Source organism: Podarcis bocagei (assembly GCF_964188305.1).
Source record: "Podarcis bocagei genome assembly, chromosome: 10".
In the NCBI taxonomy this organism is placed as follows: Eukaryota; Metazoa; Chordata; class Lepidosauria; order Squamata; family Lacertidae; genus Podarcis; species Podarcis bocagei.
This window is the reverse complement of record NC_138135.1, coordinates 36,393,815-36,412,873: the sequence shown is the minus strand read 5'-3', so window position 1 is coordinate 36,412,873 and position 19,059 is coordinate 36,393,815. Positions and strand designations below refer to the sequence as shown.

Below are 19,059 nucleotides of genomic sequence, written 5' to 3'. Positions count from 1 at the left end.
AGAAATTTTTCAATCTTTGATTAAAGCAGTAGAGTCCGTAGGGCCCAAGCTGCAGCAAAACAACAACCCCAAACCTGACACACATCACATTTCTTCCCCATTTGCATAGGATTTCTTGTTCAGCTTCCTAGAACCTGACCCATCCCAGGGCCTCTTTCATCATCGACAGTATTAGTCTTGCCAACCTTGCATTTCATCAAAAAGGTGATTTAGCGCTATTTAAATAAGAGGATGTTTCAGTGACTTACTCATACGGAAAATATGGAGCAGCTGCAGATGGGTAGTAGGGAGAGGACCATTTCCAAGCTTTATAGGATTATTTCTGTAAATAATGGGATAGAATAATAAACTATAGCATATACACACAAAAGTAAAGGTACTCAGCTGATTTTTGTACCCCCAGAAATGAGGGAATGAACCACAGTTTATGCTTACTGTTCCCAGAAGTCCTTAGCACAGGAGTAGCCAACATGGTGCCCTCCCGATAGCCATTGGGATGATGGGAGGTGAAGTCCAACATCATCTGGGGGACATCCCATTCGACTACCTCAGCCTTAGTGCAACTTGATACCTGCACAACACCTAAAAGGCCTCCTTTGAATATCTTCTCCCTCCCTCCCTCCATCTTAAGACTCCTATGAGATGCAGCCAAAGGAGACTTTATAATCAGCCTGATATTTTCTCTCTCCTTTTTGCTTGGTTTACTATCTTGTGTGAGGGAAGAGTTCTGGAGAACACAAAAGTTTGCACCCACTAAAATTTCACAATAAAGGCATTGCCCAAATATGGGCTGTATTTTATGCAGACAGAGGGCATAGAATTAATTCTTCTATACCCTGCTAAAAATCAAATAAGAGTTTACACAGGCTGATGTCTTCAAGCAGGAGAGCCTGAAGGATTAGAGAACAAAAATTCAGTAATACCACGACCCGTTCAACACAATGTGTTTCATTTTGCGATAAGCAGAAAGGTTATGAATGGGCTGACAAAAATGGTTTGTTGCTGGCTCGAAAACTTGGCAAAGATGGAGTACCCAGATGCACAGCGTTCCATCTATTTCTGTCAAGGACGCCATTGTTACCAATGATCCTGATACAATAAATTAGGTTTTTGAACAGCTTTATAGTAGCTGTTATACATCTCTGGCTACTTACAGTCCAGTTAGAACCAAAGTGCTTGGAGATAGATGTACTTGAAATGCTCTTTCTGAAGAGCAAGCAGATGCACTTGATAACCCTATTGCAGAAGAGGAATTGCTGTGGCTACAGCTCCGGTCGGGTTACAGTGCAGCAACCCTTGAGGCAGCTTTCCAAAGCCAAAGCGACCATGAAAATCGATCAACCCAGGCACAAATCTACTCAGCTGTCCTTTACCCCAGTAACCTAGCAAGAATGAAAATGATGAACGCATTCCACCTGGTCGGCTAGTCCCTCTTTCAGCAACAAAGCTTCCCCATCTGATTGGAAGACGCAGAGAGTCACCTCTTAAGAACGTTTAATTTCGTGTTCCCTAAATGCTTCCCTTATCCATCAATTATGAAGGGTTGATTAAGTTGATTGATGACACGCAGAACAAGCCTAGGAACAAATACTGTGACTGCAAAGAAGAGCAACTGACAGTCTAATCCCGAGCATGTTTACCAAGAAGCTCAGCCTGAGCAACTTGATGTCAATTCCCAATTGTCCTAAATGTTCAGCAGTGCTTGATTAAGGCCATTGTCCATAATGAAGAGGACAGCCTTTGTAACTTCTCCAATATCAAAATCAGCTCCAATAAACAAGAGGGGAAGACTCGAGAACAACAGAAGCAGCCTTTGGAAGGCACAGCCCATAGAATGATTCCTGCTACTCCCCAGAGGAGGGGGAGATGAGTCAGGGTGATAAGTGACCCCTTAGTGAGGGGAACAGAGGCAGCAGTGTGTGGAGGAAACAGGATGTCACGGGAGCTGTGCTGTCTTCTGGGTGCAAAGATTCACTATGTGACAGAGACGTTGCCAAGTCTTATAAAGCCCACTGACCGATTTATCTACTTGCACTTTAATGTGCTTTCGAACTGCTAGGTGGGCAGGAGCTGGGACCGAGCAACGGGAGTTCACCCCGTCGCAGGGATTCGAACCACTGACCTTCCGATCGGCAAGCCCTAGGCTCTGTGGTTTAGATCATACCACTCTATTCTGCCTTAGTTAGACCTCACTTGGAATACAGGGTCCAGTTCTGGGCACCACAATTTAAGATGGATGTGGACAAGCTGAAACATTTGCAGAGGAGGGCAACCAAGATGATCAAGGGCCTGGAAACTAAGCCTTATTAGGAGTGCTTGAAGGAGCTGGGTATGTTTAACCTGGAAAAGAGGAGATATGTTAGTCATCTTCAAATATCTTAAGGGCTGTCACATGGAGGAGGGAGCATGCTTGTTTTCTCCTGCTCTGGAGAATAGGACTCAAACCAATGGCTTCAAGTTGCAAGAAAGAAGATTCTGACTAAACATTCGGGAAAACTTTCAGACGTTAATAACTATTCAGCTGTGGAACAGACTCCCACGAAAGGTGGTGGACTCGCCTTCCTTGGAGTTTTTTAAGCAGAGGTTGGATGGCCATCTGTCATCTGTCAGCTTTAGCTGAGATTCCTGCCTTGCAGGGGGTTGGACTAGATGGGGGTCCTTGGGGTCCCTTCCAACTCTAAGATTCTATTATTCTAACCGTTTCTTCCCAAGCAGATCAGGAGGAGTGGAAGGTCTGGTCTTTCTGTGCCATACAAGGACAGCGAAAGGGATTTAGCCTAGTGTGATGATCTGGGGTGAGGGGCGGGGGGTGCTGCAAAGCAGAGGATGTACTCAGATATTGAACATGTTCCTCCCCATTGCATAAGTCCAACCTGTACAATCCCTGGCCTGCGTGTGTTTTACAAGCCTAAATGTGTGGAGCCAAAGGCCCTACCTCTTTTCTGTTCTATGTTTCGTTTTGTTTTACATCAGCACCACTTGCTTAGGGAACCGAAAAGGAATGGGAGAAGCTGCACATTCTCTAGCGAGGCTTTTTGTTCTGTTTGCATAAGAGCTGTGCAAAGGTTGTGAGGAAGGCAGAGGCTTATTACAGTGACGAATTCTAGTAAATCCCCACCTTCACACCATAAGGGCACAGACGTAGCAGCAAAGAACAGAAGCACATTGTAGACAAAAGCCAGTTGTTTCTTCTCTCCAGGGAAATCTAAAAATGTAAGAATAGTTCGGATGGATTGTGCAGGGGTTCATCTAGCATTCTGTTTCTAGGCATGGCCAATCAGATGCTTCCTGGGAGTCCATGAGCAGGGCAAGGAAGCAACAGTCCTTCTCCATTGCTTGCATCCTCCCAGAAGCTGGGGTTTTGAGGAAGCTGCCGCTGGAACAAGGAAGGGCCATTTAGCTATCCTGGTTGTTAGCCACAAATAGACTTACCCCCCAAGAAATGCTTTTATAATCTTGCTTTAAAGCTAGTGGTCATCACCATACCCTGTGGCAGTGAATTCCATAATTATGCGTAGTTAGAAGAAATTTGCCTTTTTAGCCTTTCTGAACCTGTTATCAATCAATTTAAATCAGGGGTCAGCAACCTTTTTCACCTGTGGGCTGGTCCACCATCCCTCAGACTATGTGGTGGGCCGGAGTATATTTTGGAGAAAAAATATGAACGAATTCCTATGCCCCACAAATAACCCAGAGATGCATTTTAAATAGAAGGACACATTCTACTCATGTAAAAACATGCTGATTCCCGGATCGTCCACAGGCCGGATTTAGAAGGCGATTGGGCCAGATCCAGCCCCCAGGCCTTAGGTTGCCTACCCCTGATTTAAATGGATGGTGACCGCAGTTTTCGGTGTTTCTCGCTTCTGCCTAGAGTATTAGTAGCACGCGCTGCATCATATAAGCTCAGTGTTTTAGGATAGTCCTTTGCCAGATGCACATATCCATTCGGAACAGGTGTTCACACAATGGAGGAGCTCGCTCCTCTGCTACAGAAAATGAATGATAGGTGCTAATTAACTAGGTGTAATAGCTCTACGGAGCTCCATTGTTGAAAAAATACTTTACAATTAAACTGTAATCTTCCATCTTCAAACAAAGGAGGACAAATTATTCAGAATCGAGCCAGGCACTGGAAATATCAGGAGCCGGAGAATTCCTGCCAATCTACATATTGTAACAAGGTAGTGAGCATAATTTGCATTGAAATAACATGATCATGGTGGATGCCAACCTGCTGCAGGAGGACATGTTGCTCATGTTTTGTGACATGTGAGGAAAGATCAGTGCACGCTAATGACCTTGGAGAAAAGTAACACAGAGATGCTAAGGCTGCCATGTTACTCAGGGATACTCATGCTTCTCTGTGCTTATAATATGAGGCAGTGCAGAGTGCTGGCCCTTGCGGCAAACACTTCTCTCCCAGCTCCCATCAGGTTGTTCAGAGTTCTGACTGGCTGGACCATGTATCAGTAACAAAGCCATTATTGGCCTCACAGATAATCTTTTTCAAGGTGTTTTTTTTTAAAAAATAAAATAATCTACAAGCACGTATGAAGGGGTAGTGCTGTGTGTGTGTGTGTGTGTGTGTGTGTGTGTGTGTAAGATAAAATTCAAGATTGGATTTTCAGCCAGTGAGGCAAATACGACAACTTATAGTGAAGTAATGATGGGGAGAAGCAGAATTCAAACCATAGGAGAAAAATCTCCTATGTTTGCATACAGCCTTAATTATGTGCTGAATGAAAAGTGCTTCCTTTTCTCCTGATCCTGATCCTAAAAGCAGTGCCTTCAGGTATGAGAATGCTCCCCCAAACAGTATCCTACAGACTAAGATGGCAACAGCTTTGAGATTTCCCTCTTTATTTAATTAATTAAAGTCTTTTTACTCCACTCGTCTTCAGGCCATATATCTTAGGGTGAAATACTAAGCGTGTCACATTAGAAGTTAAGTTGCGAGTTGGATTCATTTCAAGGCATGCAGGCAGCGGGGAAGAAAGAACCGCTTCTTGAAGATAGCTGTGCCACAATGAGATAGAGAGGTTTGTAGGGCTGGCCCCAGATGATTTCCCCAAGATAGTGCCTCCTGTGGCACATACAGAAGTTAGCCTGACTGACAGCTGAACCTTGCTTCAACTCTGGCAACAGGGCAGCATTCTGTTGGGTAGCAAGCTAGCTTAGGAAACCTGAGGCACACACAGAGCTCTACCTTCCAACAGAGGGGGAATAGTCTGGGGGATCTGAAGATGAAGATCTGCTCTTCTATCCCTCCAATTTCTTCTACCTAATGTTTTGGCTTGCCCTGGAAGCCAAAGTGCAGTGAGGTTTCTGCTTTCTGCTGTGTCTCCTAATATCTGGAAAGGAACCTTTTGCATTTCCTCTGGGATTGAAGTATACAGCTTTCCCCTCCACCAGGACTCGATGCATCATGCTGCTGCTGCGCCCCATCTGACATTCCACTGCAGAAACCTTGTCATCCGCAAACAGAGATGTCAAAGGAATGCATATGTGCACCACCTCAGGTTTCAAGTTGTCGCTTTGGCACTAATTTTGGACACCTAAACTATTAGTTTGTTCCACAAAATTATACTTCTGATGGATGCAGTTACACCCTCAAAACATGCGTTTTATATTTGTTTTTATTATTATTTTTAAAAATGTGCTTAATAACAGCCCTTCATATCCATATTTAGGTAGAAAATTGCACAGTTCTTCAGAAGCTGAAAGGCTTTGGCAAAAGGGTGGGTGTTCCATTAACACATCTCAGCAAGCATTCGAGGAAACAGAGTTATAAGGTACAAAGTGATCCAGGGCTTAAATGCGGTAGTCAGATCATAGCTTGCACTGAGGTCCTTCATACTTCAGTCTGAGGTGAGCCTCCCGCTTCAAAAGGGGGGAATAAAAAGTAATGCAGAGCAAAGGTCTCCATTAGAGCTCTATATGGGGATACCATACCCTCCAACATTGCTCAGATGAAAATAAGGTCATTTATCACTCCCACCCTGACTGACCCTCCTTGAGCCCCCATTTTTTTCTCTCCCTGCTCCTGCAGAGCATTTTCTATCAGAAGAATGGTGAGTGCCACCACCACCAGACCATTGGAAGATGTCACACTTGCCTTCCACCATCCTGAGAAAACTCATCAATACCAATTTTAGTTTATTTTATTCTTTGGCAGATTTGCGAAAAGAAAGATGACTTCTCCAGGTACCATCTAACCATATGAATCCATGATTGTAAAAGGAGACTGAAGTTAAGAAAAGCTTAGGCATTTCCAAATAAATAGGCTGTTGGCAATTAGACACAACCTAAAGATGTACTTGCCCCAAATGCCTTTCCAATGCCACATGAGCCTTACCTAATGACACAATGGCAGCTGGTGATAGTTGCTGTTGCCAGTGATGCAGCTTCTACTAATTCTAATGCAAACATGGCTCCAAGGACAAGAACACCCATTTCAGGAGTTTGTGGACTGCACTGTCAGTGTACCTTACTTGAAAGCAGCCTCTAGGGTTGACTTGGACTAAGGATAGAAATTATCTCCCAAGTCAGATGAGTGTAACAGGTTGACAGTGCTGCAGGAAATACCAATCTGTTAACAGGTGCCAGTTTTACTGGCTTGTAAGTACAGCTGTCTTATTATCCTTCTGGGCAACTTTGGGAGAGATGTAGCTGATGTTGTTGAGGTCACAACCAAAGGACAGTAGGAACGTGCAAGCTCAGAATAAGGACCTTTCCCCCTATTACTGATACAGTTTTTATTTAGATTCTGAACTAAGGGGGGGGGGGTAGTAGAATGCGAACAGCCTACCAATAATGAGGTAAACTTGTTTTGGTGTCAGAAAAAAACCCTCCACTGATTTACAGTATTTATTTTTGGGTTCGCCCAATGCTTTTTGAGGGCATTTCTCTTTATTAATGGTATTTTACTTCTGCTATTCTGTTTTGGATGGGAAACAGCCCAAGAAATGCAACTCATGGCTTATGAAAGAAAGCAGCAAACCTGGAACAACCTTTGATGAAAAGCAATACGCTCAAAACATGCTGGTTAAATTTCAAAACACACATCAGCTTTCTATAGCACCTGTGGATATTTTCCTCCTTCTACCTTCCCCAATTGGTGCATCTTTCTTGTTTTTGGACTGCTCACTTCTTCCGCAGTGAAACCTCATGGCAATTCCCAAAGGTTTTGTTTTGGGGATCATAGCTGCTGAAAATATATAGCTCTTTGTGGTCAGCTTTCTCAGTTCCTACTGCAGATCTCAGCTGAGCTGCACAATTCTTATACTCCTCTCCTTTGGCCTCGCCGTGAAATGTCCTATGAACAAAGAAGAAACAAGAGAACAAGAAAAGTAAAGGGAAAAATTAGAGGGTGGTGTGTGGACCAGTCCCTGAATGTAATTGCAGAAGAGGAAACAGAATAATTCAAGCAGAGTTTCTAAAGTAGATTTATTAGATTTGCAAGTACCCTTCTGTAGTGGGCCTCAGAAGCAGATCTCAAGCCAAAGCAGGTGGCAGATTTCCAGTGCCATTAGGGGTGGCCAAGCAGGAAATAAGACAGATCTGGCCCATGGGATACAATGCGCTGGGATGTTCTCATGCACAAGCTCTACTGAAAGGAAGGAGAGTTGCATAAGAGCATCATTGTGCTCCTGTTCATTTCTAAGTTGCGTCCTCAGCAGAAAGTTGAGCAGAATGGTACTGGGTTCCCTTCAACATAGATAACACCTTAAATATGTTCACAATGGCTCAATCAGAAGAGCATCTAAAATGGTTGCTGTGTGTGAAGAAAGGAAACAAAAAAGACTGTTCAACCACATCCGTTAACCCACTCCCTCCCCCTTTTTTTTACATTTTTGTTTTCATGGGACTTTGGTAAAAGAGGATCAAATCCTATTTGCCCAGGTGTCAGTCATGGTTAGAATCAATATGTGTCTTTAGTGGCAATTTCCAGAGATGTCAGTCAAGGGAACCTCATCTACCATAATAGCATAAAGAGTGGTTGTGGTTAAGGCAACTGCCACAAAGGGAAATTTGCTCCCAAAGCCCAACATGACATTTTGTGCCAGACATTTAGAATGAACAACGGAAGCCTCCTCTTCATATTCCCTTCATTGCGCCTGGAGAATTAGAGTGGATTCCCAGTCCCCTTGCGTTGACAAAGAGAGGCATACTTTTTGAAATGTGGTCCTTGACAGCCGAGTTCATCGCAGGAATTGCAATAAAGTTTTGCTTTCCCTTGACACCAGAGTGACACCCAAAGGCGTCCCGTCCCCCCCGGGAAGTGAGTGTGCATAAACATGCTCCCCAACCGAAAGTGGCAGGCCAAATTCATTCAAGATCTCTCAGCTTGGTTCAAAGGAACTGACACATCAGAAATGACAGGCTATCAATTCTCGATACATCTGTTTGGGCTACTAATGGATTTAGCACTCCAGACATTGATGGACAGCTGCTGTATAACATCTTACTGGCTCAGAGCCATAGCTCAACTAAAAGAGTTTCTAGGCCTTGGGTATTTGAAAGTCAGGGTTCTCACAGAATGGGGGACACCTCCCCCAGGGATGTATGAGCAGCTTTAAAGGAAGACAGAAGCTAACATTCAACCACAAAGCCTAGTGTTTGGGTACATATTTTGACTGGGACAACTAGCAAGCTACAGACCCATCCTGCTCTCATTCTACCTAGTGTTGCTAACAGAAATAGCATTCTGAGCATGATGATCAAAAGCTGGGCACCAGAATCACTCTAACAGGGAATTCCTAAATATCTAGTATGAATGTGTACTGCCACTGTATTCCGGAAGATCATTCGAGTTCCGAAACGTTCGAGTTCCAAGGCGCGGTTTCCGTTTGGTTGCTTCTTGCACTCAAGTGGAAGCCGTGTTGGACGTTCGAGTTCTGAAGAATGTTTGAAAACCAGAACACTTACTTCCAGGTTTTCGGTGTTTGGGAACTGAAACATTCGGCAACGGGGCCGTTCAAGTTCCGAGGTTTGACTGTACTGTAACTGCTAGGCATTGGGTGTCTGTGTGTGTGGTTAATATCACAGCATGTTGAGAGGGGACATGTAAACTTTCATGGCCAATGGTTAGGGATGATGGGAGTTGTGGCACAATAGACCTGGAGGGAACCACGTTGGCTTTAGAGTTACACAACCGGCTTAAGAAACCTACATGAAGAAAGCAGCCATTTCCCCTCTCTGTTCAATCCGGATGCTCTTATCAGCGGGTGAAGGAGGACTGGCCTGGAATTGGCTTGGAATCTGTAGTGAGACTTTCACCTTCAGCTGCAGTGACCCATCATCCGCAAGCAATGCAGTGATACACACTGGATTTACCACACTCATCTTAGCCCCTGAAAAAGAAATGCAGATCAAAGACTCCACTTTTCTGAGACACTCACAAAATGACAAATATGAACAAATTCATGTTCATGTTGTCTTTCCTCCCCAAGGATTAGATAATGAACAATTAAGCAGCTGAATTAAGGGGGATGTGAAGAAAGTATGTAAAGCTTTTCACCTTGGTCATTGCTTCCTTCAAAGTATTTATCCAGTTTTGCCACGGCTTCAAGACAGGCCGCATCAAATGTTTCTCCAGTGTGCTCGATGGTAGCAAACTTTCCTCCTTTGTATTCTTTTTCCTCATTGTTCAGCTTTTTGGGAACACAAAAGTCAGATAATAAATTCCTTGACAGACGCAACCCATGCATGCCTTCACGAGGCAAAGTTGATTCCTGCAGCACCCCTTAGACAGCCCTGCTATTCAAAGACCAGCTATCCCTTCAAGAAATAGAACAGATGCTGGAAGTATGGCTGTAGCATTCAAAATGTAGACTTCATTTAACTAGAACAACATTGCGCACTTTGTACTTTAGCCTGTATTTAGTATCATTTAGTGAGGAGAAAGCACATATCTTAAGCTCATTCATTGGGGGTGGGGGGTGGAATGCTCATCCAATTTGCAGATGACACCAAACTGAGAGGGGTAGTTAGTGCCACAGAAGACAGTATGTATCAGGATTCAACATGACCCTACCCTAACAGATTGGTGAACTGGGCCCAAACTAACAAAATGAATTTCAGTAGGGACCTAGACAGGAAGAACCAGATGCACAAATACAAGATGGGGGACACCTGATTGCCATGAGTACATGTGAAAAGAATCTAGTGGTCTTAGTAGACCACAAGCTCAACAGTGTGATTCAGCAGCAAAAAAGCAATGCTATTCTAGGCTGTATCAACTGAAGTATAGTGTCCAGTTCAAGGGAAGTGATAGTAATAATAATAATAATAATAATAAATTTTATTTATATCCCGCCCTCCCCAGCCAAAGCCGGGCTCAGGGCGGCTAACAACAATAAAATAATCAATCAAATAATCACACAATCTAAAAATATTTCATCATAAAAATTAATTAAATCAAATTGATGGCAACCAATTAAGTAGAATTATGTGCAGGTTGCCAGAGGAGGGAGTCAGGCTGCGCCCTGACCAAAGGCCTGGCGGAACAACTCTGTCTTGCAGGCCCTGCGGAAGGATGTCAGGTCCCGCAGGGCCCTAGTCTCTTTTGACAGAGCATTCCACCAGTTTGGAGCTGCAGCCGAGAAGGCCCTGGCTCTAGTTGAGGCCAGCCTAACCTCTCTGAGGCCTGGGACCTTGAGGATGTTATTATTTGCAGACCGTAGGTTTCTCTGTGGGGCATACCAGGAGAGGCGGTCCCGTAGGTACGAGGGTCCTAGGCCGTATAGGGCTTTAAAGGTTAAAACCAGCACCTTAAACCTGATCCTGTACTCCACCGGGAGCCAGTGCAGCTGGTATAATACCGGATGAATGTGCTCTCGCAGCGAAGACCCCATAAGGAGTCTCGCCGCGGCATTCTGCACCCGCTGGAGTTTCTGGGTCAGTCTCAAGGGCAGCCCCACGTAGAGCGAGTTACAATAATCCAGTCTGGAGGTGACCGTCGCATGGATCACAGTGGCTAGGTCAGGACGAGAGAGATAAGGGGCCAACTGCTTAGCTTGGCGGAGATGAAAAAATGCCGCCTTTGTTATAGCTGTAATCTGCGACTCCATAGAGAGGGAGGTATCGAAGATTACACCCAAACTCTTAACGGACGGTGCTGGCACTAATTGCACCCCCGCAAGAGATGGGAGTTGCCCCCTCGATCCCATATCGTCCCGCCCCAGCCAGAGGACCTCTGTCTTCGAAGGATTTAACTTCAACCGGCTCCCACGTAACCATCCAGCCACAGCTTCCAGACATCTGGTCAGTGTGTCTGGGGCCGAGTCAGGATGGCCATCCATCAACAGATAGAGTTGGGTGTCATCAGCATACTGATGGCAACCCAGCCCAAAACTCCGGACAAGCTGGGCGAGGGGGCGCATAAAGATGTTAAAAAGCATCGGGGAGAGAATTGCACCCTGAGGCACTCCACACACCAAGGAGTGGCGTGATGACAATTCCCCCCCAAGCGCCACCCTCTGTCCCCGACCAGAGAGAAACGAGCGCAGCCATTGAAGGACTGTGCCCTGGATCCCCACGTCGGCAAGGCGGTGGTCCAGGAGTTCGTGATCGACCATGTCAAAGGCTGCTGACAGATCTAGAAGAATCAGCAGCCCCGACCCGCCTCGATCCAGCTGTCTGCGGAGATCATCTGTTAGGGCGACCAGAGCCGTCTCGGTCCCATGACCAGCGCGGAAGCCGGACTGGAATGGGTCCAGAGCAGATGTTTCATCCAGAAACCTACCAAGCTGTTCAGCAACCGCTCTCTCAATCACCTTACCCAGGAATGGAAGATTCGAGACCGGGCGGTAATTGGATAGATCTGAGGGATCTAATGATGTTTTCTTTAAGAGCGGACGCACCACCGCCTCCTTCAGTTCCCCTGGGAATATCCCGGTGCCAAGGGACAAATTGATGATATCCCCCAGGGGGCCCCGCACCTCGTCTGGACACGCTCTAATCAGCCATGACGGGCACGGGTCCAGAGGACAGGTGGTGGGCTTTCCAGCTTGGAGGAATCTGTCCACATCGGCTGGAGATATCCGGTCAAAGTGGTCCAATACTGGACCCGAGGACAGTCGAGGGGCCTCCAGTTCCTTTATTGTATAGTACCACTCTATTCTGCCTTAGTTAGACCTCACTTGGAATACTGTGCCCAGTTCTGGGCACCACAATTTAAGATGGATGTTGACAAGCTGAAACATGTGCAGAGGAGGGCAACCAACATGATCAAGGGTCTGGAAACTAAGACTTGAAGGACTTGAAGGAGTTGGGTATGTTTAGTCTGGAAAAGAGGAGACTGAGCAGAGATATGATAGCTATCTTTCAAATAAGTATACAGTATATGGAAATTTAACTGGTGAGCCAATTGCAGCATTGGAGAGGCAGAGAAAAGGGAGATGAGATTTTCATTGGGACCATGAAGTGGTATTGGGGGGAAAGTACTCCTGTACACAATTTCTCTCTTGGCACCCAGAACTTCCCTACTCCAATAAAAAAGTAGAGGGGGGGGGAGGATCCCATTGCCAAAGCAAAAGAAATGCATGGGAGAAGGGAACTTAAAATCCCCCTCAAGGCTGAGCCAAGACATTTTAATGTCTGAGGCATCTTTTCCCTGTTCCATTTATACAAGTTGACTGGACTGGCAGTGAAGGCAGCAGGCCGGATCAGGGGCCCCAGGAGAGGCTGTGTGCCAAAAAAAGGAAGCAGGAGCAACAACCAGGAGCTACTGGCCCTTAAGATCTACCACCTGAGGCAATTACCGGTACCTCATGCTGCCCAATGGTAGAGCTGGCCGTGTCTCCTTTCCATGTTTGACCTGCCCACAGCCCCTCTCCCAAACTACTTTTCTCTTAGGTGGGTTCAGTTTGGTATTCTAACTACATCTGAGGGGAAACTGCATGGGCAGAGGAGTTATGCAGAGATCAGCTGTGCACAGACCTTGGTTCGAGGAAAATTCTGCAGTCCACACACCCCTTTTGTTTTTACAAATGCACCTCCCATTTCAACATGATTGGGGCAGTGCCATGTTTACACACAGAGAACAACTCCAATCCTGTCTAGCGTGGCTTTATGCCTCACTCCGATCTACCGCGCAGGGCCGTTGCAAAGCTAAACCAGCAGCCTAAATTCTTTGCAGGAAGGATGGGATGCAAACGGTAACAAATAAGTGGCAGATAAGAACATGCAAATTAACGCAGAACAGAGTGCTAGGAGAAAACACTGCCAGCTGTGAAACAGCAGGTGACTGGCATCCTTTCCTTCGGGGAAGGAAGAGTTATGACCTTGGGTAGCCATAACGCAGCTTGATCTAATACCACATGCCACAGAGCACCGGCACTGGGATGTTCACACTCTTCAGTCTGCAATTAGTTTCATACAGGGAAGACAAAATGCACATTATAAAACAAACCATTTCATTTCTACTGAATGGCTGTGGCCACAAGGCCACCCCAGGGAGGGATTTAAGATATGGGATTTAAGATATGCATTTTGCCGTAAGTACGCCATGTAAAATGCTACACACAAATAGCAAGATTTCTCCACAGATAATTGTGAATAATTCCCTCCCCCCCCCACCTAAGTGTCACACAACTCCACTCCCTTAACAGCATTTCCTAGGGTAGAGAAATTATATACTGTGAGGTGTATTTCCACCTTGTTTTTTGTTTTTGTTTTTAGTGAGGGCTTTGTGCTTTACCCATCTGCATGACACACAAAATTTGACAGGTGCTGTCTGTCCAGCCCTACATTTCTGTGTGGAAAAAACAAGCCCTGTTTATATTTCCATTAAAAAGGGGGGCATGACAGCAGCCATAATATCAAAGGTCCTTGCTACTGGCTGCATAGGGGCAGGGGCTCCTGGGATGAGCGAATCAGCAAAAAGATGCAAAACTGCCAGGGATGTCTCAGTGAAAAAAGGCACACAAAGACTGTAGACTCTCTCTGGAAGATGGGCATGTTGGTATCTGTTGGAAGGGGGGGATTTATCCCTTCCAAGAGGAGAAGGCCTCAAGATGGGATGCTAATTCAAATCTCTGTGGCACATGATTCAAGAGGGGCACCTCCTGTAAGGGCTGCTGGCATAATAAGAACAGAGGAGCCTGCTGGCCCACCTAGTCCACCATGTCTTCTCACAGTGTCAACCAGATGCCTGCAAGCTGGATCTGAGTGCAACAGCAACTCCCTCCTTCCAGCAACTGGTATTCAGAAGCATTACTGCCTCAAACAGTGGAGGCAGAACTGTCTGATCCTTTTTTCTTTTCTTTTTCTGCTACATGTTGTGGGAACAAAAATCCACAGAAACTTTGTCTCTGTGTGATGAAGTCATTTCATCCATCTGTTGGTAGAGCATGAGGCTCTTAATCTCAGGGTTGTGAGTTTGAGCCCCATGTTGGGCAAAAGATTCCTTCATGGCTGCAGGGGGTTGGATTAGATCAGTGTTTCCCAACCACTGTTCCGCGGCACACTAGTGTTCCGCGAGATGTTGCCTGGTGTGCCGCGGGAAAAATTTAAAAATTCGAAAGATTTTTTTTTTTAAAGTCAAATTTTTGATTGGGGCGCCGTCACTAGATGACCCCTGGGGTTCCCTCCCTCCCTCCCTCCGCCTCCCTCCTCCTCCTCCGGGGAGGCCCTTCCTGGCTCTCGGCCAAGGCTTGGCGGCTGCCACTCACTCGCTCGCCCACCCGTCCCTCCATCCCTGCACCCGGCCTCTCCCCCTCCGTCCCCGGCGCGGGGGCTGCCGGGATCCGTAGTCCCCTCGCCCTTGGGCTCCGCGCCCGCGTGGGGTGCGCGAACTACGTTTCCCAGCGTGGCCTGGCGGGCCGGGCGTTTTGTTTGAAGCGCTCTTCTCCCGGCCATGGAATGAGCGCGGCGGCGGCGGCCGGGCGGGCAGGGGCTCTTCCGCGCAGACCCCGCGCAGCCTGCCTGCGCCCCCATGGAGATCGGGCGGCAGGATGGAGCCCGGGGATCCCCGCGGAGGCGGAGCGGCGGAGGCTGCCCCCCAGGTAGGGCTGCGTCGGGGGGTTTTTATTTTTGCAATGCTGCATCCGCGCCGGAGGGGACGCATCGGACCGCGGGGAGACCCCTTGGCGGGCGTGCAAGGCAATGCATGCGTGCAGGCGTTGCATGGAGTGCAGTGCAATGCAATGGCAACGCGGCGCCCTGCATGCATGCATGCAACTTCCACCGGCGCTCCGGACTTGGCAGGTGAGGGGGGTCCCCAGTGGGCGGCAGAGAGAGCCGGGAGGGCGAAGGGGAGCCCGGGGGGAGCAGCGCTGCTCCCCGAGCCGAGCCCAGGGGGAAACTTCGGCGTCGTTGCGCCGGGTGTTGGAAGCGGAGGCTGGCGGGGGCCCCTCACCTGCAAAACCTGGTCGCCTCTCATATATTTCGTGCATTGCATTCAGGGGCGCGGACTTATAAAAAATATTGGGGGGGCCCGGGAAAGCTCATGAATAATAAATAAGCTCATGAATATGCAGATAAAGTGGCGCCGCCTCCTCGTGAGCGAATAGGGGAGAGCGTGCTGCGCCTATTAATCAGCTCCGAAGGAAATTGGGTGGAGCTTTTGCTCGGGAGGGAGGGCAGGAGGCATGCAGCAGCCCGACCCTGTGCATTTTGGGCTGGGGGAGGGGCGGCGGTGGCGCTCTGCTGGAGGGGCGCCTGAGATTATTGGGGGGGGCAGAGCCCCCCAAACGAATTTTTGAGGGGGCTCGGGCCCCCTCAGGCCCCATGGAGTCGGCGCCTATGATTGCATTCATCGCCCGCTTTCTCCTCCAAGGAGCTCCCGGGGGCGCCCGTGGTTCTCCCCGTGTTATCCTCGCAACAACAGTCCTGCGAGGTGGGTCAGGCGAGTGGCCCAAGGGAGCACCCAGGGATTGTCCTGGCCAGGTGGGGTGATTTGAACCCTGCTCTCTGCCCGGTCTTCGTCCTCATTTAGCCCCCACATGTGCATGACTGTGCATGACTGAGGTTTCCCCCCCTCGTCTTGGCTATGGTGTGAGTCTGTCCTGTTAATTAATGGGGTTCTACCTTCGGAGAAGATGAGCCAGCCCTCAAGGAGGTGATTATGTAATTTGCTAGCAATTCATGTCCCTCCCGGCGTGACGCTGCGCGCTGACGTCATGGGGCTGTAATGGTGGTGTGCCTCGAGATTTTTTTCATGAAACAAGTGTGCCTTTGCCCAAAAAAGGTTGGGAAACACTGGATTAGATTATCCTTGTGGTCCCTTCCTACAATTCTATGATTCCATGAACTTCAGCTTCATTGGGGAGTCCGGAGTTCTAGTGTTATGAGATGTGTCCCTATCCACTTCCTGATCATAGAACTGTAGAATTGGAAGGGACCCTAAGGGTCATCCATTCCGCTTCCCTGCAATTGAAGGAATCTCAGCTAATCTGAGGGCCTTCGTGGTGTTTTTGTATGTCGACCGCCGCCTGTCATCCTGGAATGGTCTCCCATCCAGATCTTGACCAGACCCGGTCCTGCTTAGCTTTTCAACAATGTGGCTGCGTTAGGTGCCAAGTTCGCAGACCGGGACATGTTTCCACAGGCCCTTGTGTGGCGCGCGCCTCCGATCGCAAGGCGCTTCGTGCGGCGTTCCTAGAAGCAAAGAAATGAATGGACCAAAAGTTCATTGGCGGGCGAAGCGAAGCCACCACGTGAGAGTGACGTGGGTCAAAAGAAGCCGTCTAGCTGCTAGCAGCAGCCAGTGGCAGACCTTCTACAAAGCCAAGCAGCGCTCGACAAGCCTCGGATCCAGGCCGGGGGGGGGAGCAGCAGCTCCACTCCGTCCCCCCCTCTCCGGAGGGCGAGGCGAGCGACCACCAACCCCGCGGCGCCTCCTCTCCGAGACCGGGCATCTCCCTCCTACCTGCCACGACCTGGTGGGCTTTCCAAACATGCTGTGCTTTTGGACGGGTCAACGCCGCGCAGCAGGTTGTCCGCTCGGTCGGGGCTCCAGTATTTATGCAGTGAGAGCGGCAGCCCTTTTCCTGCCCGGTTGCTCAAGAACGGAAAGCGGGCGGGAGAGGCGCGGCAGCGGGACGCACATCCTTTGCCCAAAAGCCGAGCGCAGCTGCCCTTGGAGAGAGAGGGTGGGGTGTGGAGTGGGGGTTGCGCAGGGCGGGGGAGAAACGAAGGCCGACAAGCTTTCTTTGTCCATTGCAGTGCTCCTGTGCCGTTACCATTAGCAGCAGCTTGGCAGGCAGAAATAAAGCGAGTAAAGCTTCTCCTGGCACAACAGTAGGGTGACAGGGTAGGACGAGGAAGCCTCGGAGATCAAAGTTCAGATCCCCGCTCAGACATGTAGCCCAACCCCGGGCTAGCCATAATCTCTGAGCCAACCTGGCAGGGTTGTTGTGAAGATCAAAGCAGGAGGGGAAGGAGCATGTGCGCCACCTCGGAGGAAAGCTGAGCTGTAAATGTCATAACTATAATTAATATTATTATTTATTACAATTAATTAAAAAAACTAAAGCGATGGTGGAAAGGAGCTCCGAATTCGGTGTTCCATACTGCTGTCGGGAGACACAGGAGCAGGATCCAATCCAAAAGCTGACAGGTAGGGGTGACCTGATGGCTATGATCTCCCTCCCCTGTCAGAGACAGTATGCTGGGAATCGCAGGAGGGGAGAGTGCTGTTGCCTGCTAGGTCTTGCTGGTGGGCTTCCCACAGGTATCTGGTTGGCCACTGTAAGAAGAGGATGCTGGACTACATGGGCCACTGGCCTCATCCTGCAGATTCTTCTTATATTCTTAGAGTGGCTTCAGAGGTTACAAAGAAATTACACAGAAAGCCTGAGCAAGAATTAGCATGGAACCAAGTTTAGTGTGCAACCACGTTAGCATGAGGTGGTGGTAATAGCATGCCTGTGTGTACATTGTTAGAAGGTGGTACAGGGCCCCTGAGCCCAGGTCTTTTTGTACTAGGCATGCCCCAAATTTCCTGCCCCTTTAAACAAAAACAAAACACCTTTAATATGAGACCCCAGCCACATGCTATCTTTCTTTGCCCAGAGACAATTGTACATATTCATTCATATATGCAAAGATCATACAAATTTGTGCCATGGGACACACTGCTGGGGACTGTGTCACACATTGTGGCAAATGCATGGTGAGGACCAATGGCCAGTTTTGGCTCCTTCGTTCATGAATGTTTCTTGTGGCAGGTGTGGGATGTAAGATAAGCAGTCAAGCACAACACTTCCCATTTGCTCAGAGTGGACACAGGGGGATGTTACTCCAACCAGGACTTCCTGTCACACTTGATCTGGAGCATCCTCCCCTTGCATGTGACCAGGTAGATGGGCATGAGCCTGTGAGACCCCATAAAAGGGCTGGTCACGCAGCCATCTTCCTCTTGATGCCATGCTTGACTCTTGACTCTCTTGATGCCCTTTTTTCTCTTGATGTTGTTTTGCTGTCTGCTGGCTCTCAGCCAGCAGCACATGAGCTCAATTCCCATATGGGATGATCTCAAACTCTCTTCTGTAACTTCCAGCTAAAGCCTGCCTTCAGGGAACCTACTGTGAACTGAATGTGAGTAAACTTCTTATTACTTTTAAGAGAAGACTGTTGTGTCTTTATTCTTTTTAAGAGGGATTAAAGGGGAATTTACCAGGAATAAACCCAATCTCGACAAGTCAGATTGGATTGCTTAAGTAAAGAGATTCAAACGAATCTACCAACTAGCTTCCTGCAATATATTGGGGAATGTACTCTGCTACTGACTCACTAGTGTGAGTGAGAAAGGATAATATTTAATCAATATATCCTCTTCTACTATCCACAACATTCCCATGAATATATGCAAATACCATGCAAATTTGTGCCATGGGCCTCTGCTGCAAGCACACTGCTGGGGACTGTGTCACACATTGTGGCAAATGCATGGTGGGGACCAGTGGCCAGTTCTGGCGCCTTCATGCATGAATGTTTCATGTGGCAGGTAGGTGCTTGTTGAGTATATGCAAGCACACATGCCCTTTTGGTGTACATTAAAAACATTTTTGCATGCATATCTTAAGGGCATAATGTATGAATCCATGTCCA

At 47.8% G+C, this 19,059-nt stretch overlaps 1 protein-coding gene across 2 annotated transcripts; it reads right to left on the bottom strand.

Annotated features, from left to right (window-relative positions):
• Positions 1 to 5,621: 5,621 nt before the first annotated feature.
• HEBP1 (heme binding protein 1) lies at positions 5,622 to 17,010 on the bottom strand. Of its 2 annotated transcripts, XM_081210842.1 has the most exons (4): positions 16,877 to 17,010; positions 9,524 to 9,656; positions 9,176 to 9,356; positions 5,622 to 7,318 (listed from the first exon to the last, which is right to left on the bottom strand). In XM_081210842.1, the coding sequence occupies exons 1-4, from the start codon at positions 16,904 to 16,906 to the stop codon at positions 7,147 to 7,149; spliced, it is 516 nt and encodes a 171-aa protein (XP_081066968.1). In that variant the 5' UTR covers positions 16,907 to 17,010; the 3' UTR covers positions 5,622 to 7,146. The 2 variants fall into 2 exon arrangements, with proteins under 2 accessions (XP_081066968.1, XP_081066967.1); XM_081210841.1 differs by lacking the exon at positions 16,877 to 17,010 and having other exon boundaries at positions 9,524 to 10,260.
• Positions 17,011 to 19,059: the final 2,049 nt, after the last annotated feature.

What these genes read in the sequence shown, in the direction of transcription:
- HEBP1 (XM_081210841.1), bottom strand. Translation starts at nt 9,713, where the DNA reads ATGCATGGGTTGCGTCTGTCAAGGAATTTATTATCTGACTTTTGTGTT. An exon ending in TGAAGGAAGCAATGACCAAG is followed by an intron (nt 9,357 to 9,523) that starts GTGAAAAGCTTT and finishes TTTCTTTTTCAG; the next exon opens with GGGCTAAGATGAGTGTGGTA. An exon ending in GAAATGGCTGCTTTCTTCAT is followed by an intron (nt 7,319 to 9,175) that starts GTAGGTTTCTTA and finishes CTTTGTTCATAG; the next exon opens with GACATTTCACGGCGAGGCCA.